Source organism: Staurois parvus, unplaced genomic scaffold (genome assembly GCF_062004578.1).
Source record: "Staurois parvus isolate SC_StPar_1 unplaced genomic scaffold, SC_StPar_1.0 ptg000115l, whole genome shotgun sequence".
Classification (NCBI taxonomy): Eukaryota; Metazoa; Chordata; class Amphibia; order Anura; family Ranidae; genus Staurois; species Staurois parvus.
This window is the reverse complement of record NW_028317911.1, coordinates 1,558,681-1,571,437: the sequence shown is the minus strand read 5'-3', so window position 1 is coordinate 1,571,437 and position 12,757 is coordinate 1,558,681. Positions and strand designations below refer to the sequence as shown.

General features: G+C 38.7%; 1 protein-coding gene across 1 annotated transcript; it reads right to left on the bottom strand.

The window, feature by feature from the left end:
- Positions 1-540: 540 nt before the first annotated feature.
- On the bottom strand, positions 541-12,342 carry LOC149467325 (uncharacterized). The gene is made up of 3 exons (XM_089671938.1): positions 12,252-12,342; positions 8,147-8,377; positions 541-2,908 (listed from the first exon to the last, which is right to left on the bottom strand). Exons 1-3 carry the CDS (start codon positions 12,261-12,263, stop codon positions 821-823), a joined length of 2,331 nt encoding a protein of 776 aa, XP_089528064.1. The 5' UTR covers positions 12,264-12,342; the 3' UTR covers positions 541-820.
- Between the last annotated feature and the right edge of the window lie 415 nt (positions 12,343-12,757).

Genomic DNA, 12,757 nt, shown 5'->3' with positions numbered 1-12,757 from the left:
GTTTCATGACTGTGCAATTGCCAGTTAAAGTAGCGCAGAACTGAATAGCAAAAAATTCCCAGGTCATGAAGGGGGTGAAACCTACCAGAGGTCAAGTGGTTAAAGGTTTTGTGATAGACCCAATCAGAACAGGGGCTTTTGGAGGGGACTTCAGGCTAGCCTCTTGCCTACTGACCACAGTCCTGACATCTGAAGGGGCTCTATTCTTTGTGAAGGGGCTCTATTCTTTGGTGGGTGCCTGGGGGGCATTTGACTGCTTCAACCCTCCCTTCCTAAACTCTAAGAAGATGTTGATATAATCAGCTCAAAGCAACCTGATACTGAGGACTCTTCCTCTAATTCATTTATTAAGATCATCTACAGCAGAGTGAGGAGGAGAGCGGAGCTAACAATACATTATACCTACCCGGGTTAAAAAGGGAAGGCACTATTTGACCTATGCAATTTTGGTCATAAAAGGAGGTGAGAGTATATATGTATGTCTCTGGTGGAGGAACACATCTAAGAATATATGTGGACACAAGGAAAAAGAAGCACCTGTCTGGCACAAAGTTTTATATATGCATGAATAAAATCACATATGAAGGACTATAAGTTGTGGTTATTATTACATTCACAAGTGTTAAAGTTACATGTTTTTTGATGCACTTAGTAGATTGTGTACAGTATATGGAGATATATGCGTGGCACTAATATAAGATATATGTAAATTACAGCTTGGGTGAAAGCTTCTTCCATTAGATTGGTTGGCCTTGGGGTAATCATAAATATACACAGGTTTTCTGATCCAGCTCTAATTAGCTATATCAGCCAAGGGCCTTTACTGCTGAGCAGGAACTAACTTAAATTTCAAGTTATATTTGTATCTCCATGGCAAACTCTCTTTTTTTCTAATACCAACCACAAGCAATCTTTCCATTACTGGGCCAACAGTTTCTTTAACAGGCATCTTGCCAGAGGAAAACAGGTTTTTACTGAGGAAATTAAATAAGATATCATATTTCCTATCTGCACAAGAATTGGAAATATACAGCGCTACACCTGCACTATAGTTCCGTGTATTCAGAAAGAGACAAGGTTTATGAACCATAGTCTTGTAAGTTTTAGTCCACAGAACAGTTTCAGGCACAATATATAATTGTTTAGTCTTTCTTCCAAGTGCTTGATATCTTTCGCAAATGCATATATCCAGATCAACAGAAGGGTCTGCACATGACTGGTATGTACTGAAAGGTGTCAGTCGGTGGTAACCCAGGAAAAGTATTCCCTCTCTCTGGGGTGTAGAATCTAAAAACATAGTCACTGTAATTTTATCTTCATCATACTGCTCACTATATGATGATTTCACATAAATGTCTAATACAATCATGGTACTACCATTGTCCATGCTGATTTTTACATTGCCAAATCTGGTGGCAACAAGTGCTAAACAAGATCCTTTGTTGTTTTTCTGCTGTTCAGCAATGCGTTTATTAATACAGTTTAATGCAAACTCTGCAAATAAAGAATAATAGGAGGAGTTATTTTCTGTTCTGTAGGAGCCCTGGCAGATACACAGGTTTGGGTGCAATCTTGGTATGTCACTGCATTTTCTAAATTGAGATACTGGGCTTAAAAGTCCATCATTGTTTACACTGTACTTTGAAATATTTCCATCAAACTCTTTATTATTAGGAAGGAGTCCTTTTAAAGTATAATGTACATCTATGAGGCTTACTAATCTTCTCTGGTTTATATGCAATGCCTTCATTTTTGTATCGCCGATGATTTTGGATGCAAAGTCTGGTACAATCATAAACAAGGAAGGATGAAAAATTTCCACATAAGATTCAGGTGATGCAGAAAGAAAATGGCCGTATGTATTACCATGATCTGAAAGAATAAAGGATACAGTATTTGCTTGACCTGCAAGAAAAGATACATATTTAGCTAGGTCCTCATCAATTTGCTTTATTCTGATGCCTGTGTCCTCATGGGCTGTGTCCAGCATCATAAAAGTAAATGTAGGCCTATTTAAACTGGCAAAACGATTTATAAAGTATTTTACATACTGTAGAAGATAGGTGTGCTGATGAATGCCATTGTAGCATATAGACTTTGGACCATGAAAGTTGTTTTTCACTTTGTTCTCCTTAAGAACTAAACAGCTACTATATGTAACATCCACTCGGTCAATCCCCGCCCTATGGAGAGCTTCATTAAACATCTTTACTCTCTCTGGGTAGGGTGCGCTCAGATTCATGGCTCCCTGTTCCTTAACAAGACCCCATTCAAAAAGCCAACATAAGTCTTCCACGTACAGTGTCTCATAGCCATAGGCTTTAAAACAACCAAGGGTTTCATTTAAATCTACAGTCTTATGAGGCACACTGAAAGCATCAGACAAGGTATGAAAATGTTTGATCCCTTCAAAAAGTGCTTGTAAGGATTCCAATGTTTGGCTCCTAATCCCTTGAAAGAGTTCAAAATCAAACACATGTCCGGCTTTGAAATGCCTTTCATTCAGATTTCTAAATTCTTGTATAGTTTTTGGCAAAGATCTATAGAAATGGTGCCTGGAGAGAGAATCCAGTAACAAAATATTAACATTTAATAGCAACCTTTTGCTGTAAGTTGTTCTCATTTGTTTACTGTTGGCATGCAACACGGGTGGTAAGATAAGAAGCTGTGATACATATCTTCCAGCATTGGTTACACATTGAATTATACAATACCCATTGTTTGGATAGTGGGGGTTGTAATCTGTAAGCAACTCCAAATTAATGAATATTTCAAGTTCTTCAGTGGAGTTTAGCCTGTGCCATCTGTACTTTCCTAGGTCAGACATGTATATTCCGATGGCTACGTATGAGAACCTTTTGCAGATATCATGATGACAAAATACATGTTTTTCCTTTGGATTGGAGACCTAAGCAGATGTGTTTAAAATAAAAGTAAGCAAAATGAACAGTGAATATATACAATTTAAATAAATGTTTTTCAATAAAATGTGTATATCTTACTACTTTTTACATAATATGCATATTTTCTGAAAAACACGACTAGAGAAATGTATTCTTCGTATGGAGGAGGAGATTGAATGTGAATGGAAAATAAGCAGCATCTGTCAAATTGGCTTCAATGGGTACACTAATAAAAATGTTTCTTGTGACAATGGCAATGCCAAAGCCATAGAAAGGCATGCAACTACTATGGGGCCAGCAGCACTGATCCTGTCTGGCTACAAAGTGATGTAAGCAGGTAGCAATATATTTGGAAAATACATCTGGGAAAAATAATCGTGCATATAGTTTGTGAACTTATATTACAAAGAAGGAAAATAAGATTCAGTATATCTAGAAGGATTACTTTGAGATGGATGATAAAGAGGCAGAGGTCCCTTAATGGTTAATGCCTTTGCTGTGGGGAGCTATGACACATAGGGGTCTATTTACTAAAACTAGAGTGCAAAATCTGTTGCAGCTCTGCATAGAAATCAATCAGCTTCCAGTTTTTTTTTGTCAAAGCTTAATTGGACAAGCTGAGGTTAGAAGCTGATTGGCTACCATGCACACCTGCACAAGATTTTGCACAGTTTTAGTAAATCAACTCCATAGTTACATGCCTGGTTTATTACAGGAAACTAGGCCTGTCTGCCTAACCTGTATTGTCATATGCTAGATAAACCTCTAAATATTACATTTATTAATCTAGATTACCAGCATATTCAAAGCTGTATATCATGCTGCTCCAGGCACGCATTAATAAGGACACTTTATTGTACAGAGTGGATTACAGCAAAAGATCCAATATTGGCTCATTTTCCTGGTTATCACTAAGCACCACTATTGTTTTACTACTGACTTTAATACTGTTTCTCTTTATTGTTCTGAAAGCTATTTTGTGCAAAAATTATCATACATTATCTAGAAAGCTGGAAAATTTGTGTGATTAGAATTTTTAATTCTGTTATATCAGTAAGAGGAATATGGCGGCATTAAAAAGAAAGATATTAAATTGACTAATTTTAAAAAAGACACCTACCCTGAAAGAAATATGTCTGGGTTGCTGACCTCCCTCTGAAAGTTTTAGTGGCTCAGAGGCTCTTTTCTCACAGTGTTCGGTGACATTTTTCTGTGCTTCCCATTCACACTGCAATGCAGCCAGTAAAGTGCAGATATGCTGCATTATATTGTAGCACATTTTACAGAATTGCATGGCACTGTACAGCAGCACAGCGCATTGCGCTGCTGTACAGCACCATGAATGAAGTGTACGTTTTGTACACTTAACATAAAGTTTATAAAAAAAAAAAAAAGGAACCATGTGGTACACCGAATCACCCACCACACCACCCCCTAGTGCAAGTTAACTAATTCAAAAGAACAAACATGCAGATCAGTAAAGTTGGTGTAAAGTCAAAACTCTGTATACTTGTTCCAGGTTAGTTGCTCAAGAGCTACTAAAGCTACTAAATCAAGAAAGTTACAAGCACAGCCAGTCAACTAGCATTTCTAGAAGGAAGCAGCCTCAGTGTTTTTCCTATGAGCGGTTTCCTTTATTTCATAGATGGATACAATGCTATACCAGATTATTTTGTTACTTGTATTCAGGCCTATTTCCCACATTCCCCCTGTGCAATATTCACACTCCCCTGTAGCCTCACTATTGTGAATAAACCGGAAATCTGGGCTGAAAACAGCACAGGGGTTGATTTATTAAGGCAATTAGTCTTTGCACTGCAAGTGCAGTTGCTCTAGATCTGAGGGGAAGCTCTGAAAGGAGGGAAAGCCCTGCTGATTTCTATCAGCCTATCATGTGCAAACAATAATGCTTTTTTTTAAAAAAAATTCCTTGCATGTGTAGCGAACAGCAAAATTTAGGACGATTATGGAGATGTGACGTCACTTCCGGTGTGGGCGCCATTTTGGTACACCCAGAGAGTACACCCAGCATTTTACACATCAGGCTGTGTAAGCTTGTATTTTACAATGGAAATGTGATTGAGCATTTTGCTGGTTTATGATATTCAAAATAAACATACAGTTTTACGCTATGGGAGGATTTCTCTTATTCTTTCCAATATATATGTGAGTTGGCTGAGCTTAAAAGAAACTTTGATATCAGGATTGGTCATATCTACAGTATTGTTCCACAAGGGGGATACCACCACTATTGCTAAACCAGATTTGTACCTGCTGATTGGCCGTATTGCTGTATCTTATATTTTGAAGGCTTATTGGCCCCTTGGAGTCGCTACATGAAGGTCAGGGGGCAATCCAGCCAGTGACGGATCCCAGTTTTTTACACCTGTATTACCGTGGAATTTTTCACTTTATTCAGCTGCTTGAATATTTCACATGGGGACATTTGCTGTTTATTGTTGTCATATTTTTTTGGTGGCACATTATTTGTTGCATTTCGTGGTTTAGTAGAGTTTTTTTATGTATTTTGGAGCACATTGTGATATAGATTTTGTGGCACTTTTTATGTGTTTGTGTTAACACAAATAAATCCCAATTAGGGATTTGATCTCGAGTTATAATTGTTCATTTTGGTCACTCATCACAATCTTGAAACACATTTATGTGGAAGGACTTTGTGTGATCCGAAAGTCTTGTCTTGAGTCGGGTTTTTATCCTGACAGCCTCACCATATATTTCTTTAGATATTATTCACGGCAGTTGTGAGTTTTTTGTCACGGCACATTTGCAGGCATAATTTATACCATTTATTTATCACTTTTTCTATTTGTGATTTATGTCACTTTTTTCCCCTTTTTTAAGGGATGCATGTACATTGTCTCACCATTTTCTTTAGTGTTTGATTTTATTTCTCCTTTATATATTGATATATTTTTGCATATTATCACATGATATTGTCCTTTTTTGATGTGTATATTTCTTATATTAGAATTTATTTGAGATTTTATATTCATGCATTAATTATGCCATTTGAGTGTATTTAGGTACTGTGTATGGAAGCGAAACACCATTTTCTCTTTATGTTTGCAACGTATTAAGGTGTATAGCCAGGGGATAGCAGCCTCCTGATCTTTATTTTACATCCTAAGAGGATAGTGCTACACATATGATTAGGTATTCTTTAGTAAATGGTACCCCATTTACTAATCTATGGAGCAACTGCACTTGCAGGGCACAGTATATTTGCCTTCAGTAAATCAACCCCACAGTCTAACGAGCCATAATTTAATCTGTTTTTTTTTGTGTGTGTAGTTATTCCATATCTGTGCAGTAACCCAGTATGAAACAACCTCTGCCATTGTGTGGGAGTGTCCTGTAATAAAGACCAGTCCCTGCTACTCTCTCTCCTTTTGTACAGTGACTGGTCTTGTATGCCCCCTGTAGTGCAGCCTGCCAGTAGTGGTTAAACATTTATGGGTTCTTCCCAGGACTCACCTGTACAGGCTGTACAGAACAGTTCTAATGTTTACAAGGTAATATCTGTGTTTACAAAGAAATTCGATGCACACAGTTTCGCTTTATTATTATTATAAAGGATTTATATAGCGCCAACAGTTTGCTCAGCGCTTTACAATATAACGGGAGACAATACAGCAACAATACAGTTCAATACAAGAGGGATAGGAGGGCCCTGATCCTTGGAGCTTACAATCTAGGAGGATATATACTTTGTGTCAATTGAGGAATATGTTTAAATGAAAACGTTTGTTCCTGGGGGTCCGCTTTCAAGTGGTATCAAATCCAAAACCATCATTATGGCTCTGTTAGGATATCAGAGATTTCTGGGACAGACCCCAATTTTAGGAGACTGACTTTGCATGCAAAGCATCACTGAATTTGTCCCCAATTTAATTGTTGCATACCCGCTTTAGGAAGTAACTTGACACTGAGTCCCTGGACCAGGAGCGCTTCATGATCATAGCTTTCCTATTGGCTGCAAGGATATGAATGCAGTAGCACCCCACATTAATTGTAGCACCCACATTAATGATGTCAATGCTCACATGGTGATTGGCCTACAGAAACAGATGAATGCCTTTTGCTGTCTCCCAGCTTGTGTGCACGCGGAGTTCACTTGGACATGCAGATGCTGCCTAGTTGTGCTTGTGCTGTGCAGTGTGGGCAATTGAACTGTGGACTGGGGCCACAGTAGATGAGCAGTTTGGGGTTGATTTACTAAAACTGGAGAGTGCAAAATCTGCTGCAGCTGTGCATGGTAACCAATCCGCTTCTAACTTCAGCTTGTTCAGTAAAGCTTTGACAAAAAAACCTGGAAGTTGGTTGGTTTCTATGCAGAGCTCCACCAGATTTTTCACTCTCCAGTCCATGCACACTAGCGTTTTTGTTAAGCTCACAAAATGCTAGATAAAAAATGCTGATAATAGCATTTTTAAGTAGTGTTTAGGAGTGTTAGCAGTTTTTTTGTGTTTTTGCAGTACATGTAGAAAAAAGCTAGAAAAAAAAGCTGTTAAGAGCGTTTTAGTAGCGTTTAGGAGAGTTTAGCATTTTTTATCTGCTGGAAAAACGCTTAAAAAAACTCAACAAAAACAATTTTTTTTCTGCTCTTAAACACTGTTCAACAAAATGCTTATAGCCTAAAGTAGTGTGCATGGACACATAGGATAACCCTATTTAACTTCTAGAAGAATAAAAAAATATGCTGATAATAGCTTCTAGGAGCTTAAAGGATACGTTCACCTTTTAGACAAAAATAATAAATGCACATTTTTTTGTAGGTAGAAAAATGTGCAATTATTATTTTTGTCTACAGGATCCTGTAAAGCATTTCTCCAGGGATCAGTATATCACTGATGCCATGCAGGTCTTCAATGCACCGTGATAGTTCATTTGAAAACTACGCACTCACAGCCGCTAAGATTGCTGGGACTTGAAGTTCATTCATTCATGGAAGTCCATGAATGAATCACGTGGCCGTGTGGGTAACATGTTCCCAAAGGTGAACTTGTCCTTTAAAAAAATGCTAGTGTGCAAGGAGCCTTAGTAAATCAACCCTGTACAATGCTACAAGCTTTGTCAAGCAGCTGCCTGTGTGTATAATATGAGGATGACTTTATAGAGCCTTGGTAAAAAAAAAATCATTTGAGGTACATGGAAAGAGATTCAAGCAGCCATTGCTACTAAAATTAAAGCATGTAGGTGAATTCTGGCAATAATGCAAATACCTGGCAAATAATGTGAGTCTGTTGATGGGCACAGTCCGAAGGCTTTTCTCTGAAAATGACTTTCATTAGACGACAGGATCCAGGAGCAAACTCTACCCGCTTGCAGGAAACCTCATCAGATGTGTTCTTAGTTGGCATTAGCTGAAAGACTGGGCATGAGTCCTCTTTTTTTATGTTAACTTCATCCTTCACAGTACTGTATTTATTGTTTGGATTTCGAACTTGTGATATCTTAAGCAAGAAAAAAAGAAAAACTAATCTTCATGGGACAGACATGGTTAACCACTTGCCTACTGGGCACTTTTACCCCCTTCATACCCAGGCCAATTTTCAGCTTTCAGCGCTATCACACTTTGAATGACAATTGCACGGTCATGCAACACTGTACTCATAAGAAATTTTTATCATTTTTTCCACACAAATAGAGATTCCTTTTGGTGGTATTTAATTGCCACTGGGTGTTTTATTTTTTGTGCTATAAACAAAAAATGCTAAAAATTTGAAAAAAAAAAAGTTTTTCTTTGTTTCTATTATAAAATTTTGCAAGAAGGTAATTTTCTTCTTCACTGATGTGCGTTGATGAGGTTGCAGTGATAGGCAGCACTGATGGGCACTGATAGGCAGCAATGATGGGCACTGATAGGCAGCAATTATGGGCACTGATGAGGTGGCACCGATAGGCAGCACTGATGGGCACTGATAGGCTGCACTGATGAGGTGGTACTGATGAGCGGCACTGGTGGGCATTGATGAGGAGGCACTTATGATGCTGCACTGATATGCCGTAATGATGGGAACTGATGGGCAGCGCTGACTGACAGCACTCACTGATGGGCGCAACTGCTGGGCAGCACTGATGGGTGGTACTGCAGGTCACTAATCATCAGTGCCCTGATGATCAGTGCCGATCTGCTCTGTGATAGTTGCTGGTTATGGGCAGTATTTTCCTCACGCTTTGACAGCATGAGGAAAGTACTGCCAATAATCGGCAACTGTATTTACTTGGTGATCTGTAGTGTCATTGGACACAGCTGATCACGTGGTAAAAGGCCACTGTGATTGGCCTTTTACCTCATTTCGTGATCAGCTGTGTCCGTAGGACACAGCGATCACGGAGATCGCCGGGTGCGTGCCGCTGGGGACGCGTTCTGGGAGGACGTCACATGGCGCCCTCCCAGAACTGGACAACCGCACTGTAGCCGTCATTCGTCTATAGCATGGTAAGGATGTGGTCAAAGTGCATGTTACCCCAACATATCCATATCCTGATATGTGTATGATGTACCAAGTGCTTGATTTAAAAAGTATCCTGTTCTCTTTGTATAGCTTTCCTTGTGCGAAATACCTGGTGATCCTGCCAGTCCCTCTTTCATTCCTTTTTCAATCTGTCTCTCTGCAAATACAGGTCTTTTTATACAAAACTTGCTTTTCTCACATTTCTTCAAAACTAAAATGGTCTTTTTTCAAATTATATGCAACAAAAAAAATAATTTATTCATTTAGAATGTTTATTTGTTAATACTACAAAATGCACAAAAGTCAATGCGCTATTAGTATTAGTGCTTTTCCTATTATCCTGATCCTTAGATTATTTAACCTTTATTCAACATGCAACTAAATCTTTTCTTGGTTTACAAGTACCCTGCAGGGTTTTAGATCTGCATGTGTCCTCCACTAACTTTCAGCTCAAGACAAAAGGCAAAAAGAGCAAGGCAGGGAGAAAAAACAGCCAAATCTCTTACACGTGTTAGGCACACAGTTAAAGCGCTAGTAAACCGCCACAAAAATAAAAACAAAAACTGGCCCCTTGCAGGTTTAAGTCATAATGTACTTTAATGCATCACATACTAACACATTATGACAGACTTACCTGCACACAGAGCATTCCAGCACAGCTGTCACGGCTCATCAGTGCTTCCATTTTCACTCAGTCTTCCTTTGGGGTTTGCAGAGGATTCGCTTTATGAATGGCTGGGACTGCGATGACGTCACTTCTGCATATGCGTGCGAGAGACCTGGCCCCGGCATGAAGCTGCAGCATAAAGGTACAGCACAGGTATGCCTTCCCTTCAGAGTGCATACGTCGTTGACAGCACCATCTGCATCCCATGTGAATATCTCCTAAATGGTGCAAGTTTAGGAGATATTCACTGTACCTTCAGGTAAGTCTTTTTATAGGCTTACTTGTTGGTACAGGTTAAAAACTAGACTTTACCTTTTCTTGCCTCTGGATGTCAACCCCTTCTCATCCAGTGTCATTAGTACAGTGACAGTGTACCATATTAGCACTGATCACTGTATTATATTACATCAATATCACTATTGATGTCAGTGTCAGTTAGTGTACAGGCGTACCTCGGTTTACGAACGCCTCGGTTAACATAATTTTTGATTTACAAATGAAAATCCATTGAAAATAATGCCTCGGTTTACAAATTTTTTTTACAATCCATCGTCGGGAGCAAAGCCTTTTTTTTTTAATTCTTTTTTTTGGGTCGGCGGCGGCGGACATCGTGATTGGCGTTGGTTCTACTGCGGGGGACATTCTTTTAGTTTTTTCTTTTAATAAAGGACTCCTGTCTTTTTTCACACTACACTTTTGTTTTTTTTGTGAATGAGTAGCGGGAGCATGTACCCCATATTCATTCACATGGGGGGGCTGGGATCTGGGCGCCCCCTTGTTAAAGGGGGCTTCCAGATTCCGATAAGCCCCCTGCCTACAGACCCCACAACCACCGGCCAGGGTTGTGGGGAAGAGGCCCTTGTACCCATCAACATGGGGACAAGGTGCTTTGGGGGGGAGCCCCCCTGCCCCTAAGCACGTGGTCTGGTATGGTTCAGGAGGAAAGGGGGTGCTCACTCATCCCCCACCCTTTCCTGACCTGCCGGGCTGCATGCTCAGATAAGGGTCTGGAATGGATGGGAGGGGGGACCCCAACGCCATTTTTTATAAATTTTGGCATGGGAGTTCCCCTCACAATCCATACCAGACACGAAGGGCTTGATATGGATGGGAGGGGGGACCCCACGCCGTTTTTTAAATTATTTTGTTAATTGCCAGCAATTTTTTTGTTTACATTCAGCTGTCAGTGGGGAACCCCGAAACAGCTGAAACATTAACAAATGGTTGTCATGGTGTGGTGATAGATAGTAAAAATATGCACTCACCATATATATATTATAATAATAGCATATGAAACGTAAATATACTAATATAGCTCGGCACTATTAGTATATTTATCTTTCAATCACAGAACACTGTTTAATGAGTTGGTGTGAGTGCCAGCGAACCACTGGTGTATTATATATTTTGTTTGTCACTTTATCAAGATAAGCAATTGGAATATTTTAGGTAAACACCATAGTAGCTCACAAGTATATATATAAGTTTTATAATAATAGCATATATTTTTACTATCTATCACCACACCACTGGATCGTGAAGTCACTAGCAACTCCTGTATTAATCCCTTATCACAAACTGTCACCATTCTATTTACATTATTTTAATTATCATTTATATGGATATAGTATTTCTGGACTGTAGCATATAATACTATTTATAATATGATTTTATCTTCCCATTGATACATCATTATTGGACTGCAGCATATACTTTTTAGCGCTGCACTTTTTTATACATGTAGTTATGAGGTTTGTGTTTTGGTTGCCTTTTATGTGCTATAGCTGCTACAATTTTAAGCACTCACTGATTTTACTTACTATATATGTAGCAGGATACATTTTGGCCAAAAAAATTAGATTTTTTTGCTGTTTTATTGGATATGTTTTGTAACAGAACATATAAAAAGTTGTTTTTTTTTTTTTAAATTTTAGCTTATATAATAAAATATGGTGATTAAATACCAAAAGAAATCTCTATTTGCATGAAAAAAAAGATAAATATCTCATCTGGGTACAATGTTGCATGACTAAGCAATTTACACAGCGCAATGCTGAATAGCAAAAAAAGTGCCCTGGTAGTGAAGGGGTAAAACCTTTTAGAGCTGAAGTGGTTAAAGCTGTAGTTATCAGTTTTAAACATAATAAAAATAAATATATACAAAACACTATACATTGCTTTTTAAACAATGAATAAGATTACCTGGGCTTTCATAGTGACAAGTGTCAAATTGTAGGAAGAAGATGACCAGATATTATAGGAATTATCCAGAGATGTCTGTAGTAGCCACCGTATACACTGCAATACAAAGTGCTGTTGAAGTAAATGGAAAACTTTCTAAAACTCAAAACGTATATGAATGTATACACATTATGGGCCAATTCATAAAGGAAGGCATTATCATAATTTCACCATTGCAGAAGAGTGGTAAAAATACTCTCCACTTCACAATATGGAGCCTCCAAAGACCCGCTAAAACAAACACTGAATAGGAGAAGAGGTCATGTGACACGTTTTCTCTTTCTGTCTGTTTCTTTTCTCCAGTTCATTAGAATGAATAGGGTTTTGCCAACATTTAGGGTTCTGACTCCTGAAGAAAGAGAAGCACATTTATGGCCGGTTCACACCATAGAAACGAAGTCCAGGTGTGTTCCAGATGCGTTTCTGCATGTGCGTTTTTGATGCATTTTTGGCACATCTGATGTGTT

Coding starts and splice junctions, on each gene's coding strand:
- LOC149467325 (XM_089671938.1), bottom strand. Junction 2,909..8,146: donor AGACTCACATTATTTGCCAG/GTATTTGCATTA, acceptor ACATCTGCTTAG/GTCTCCAATCCAAAGGAAAA.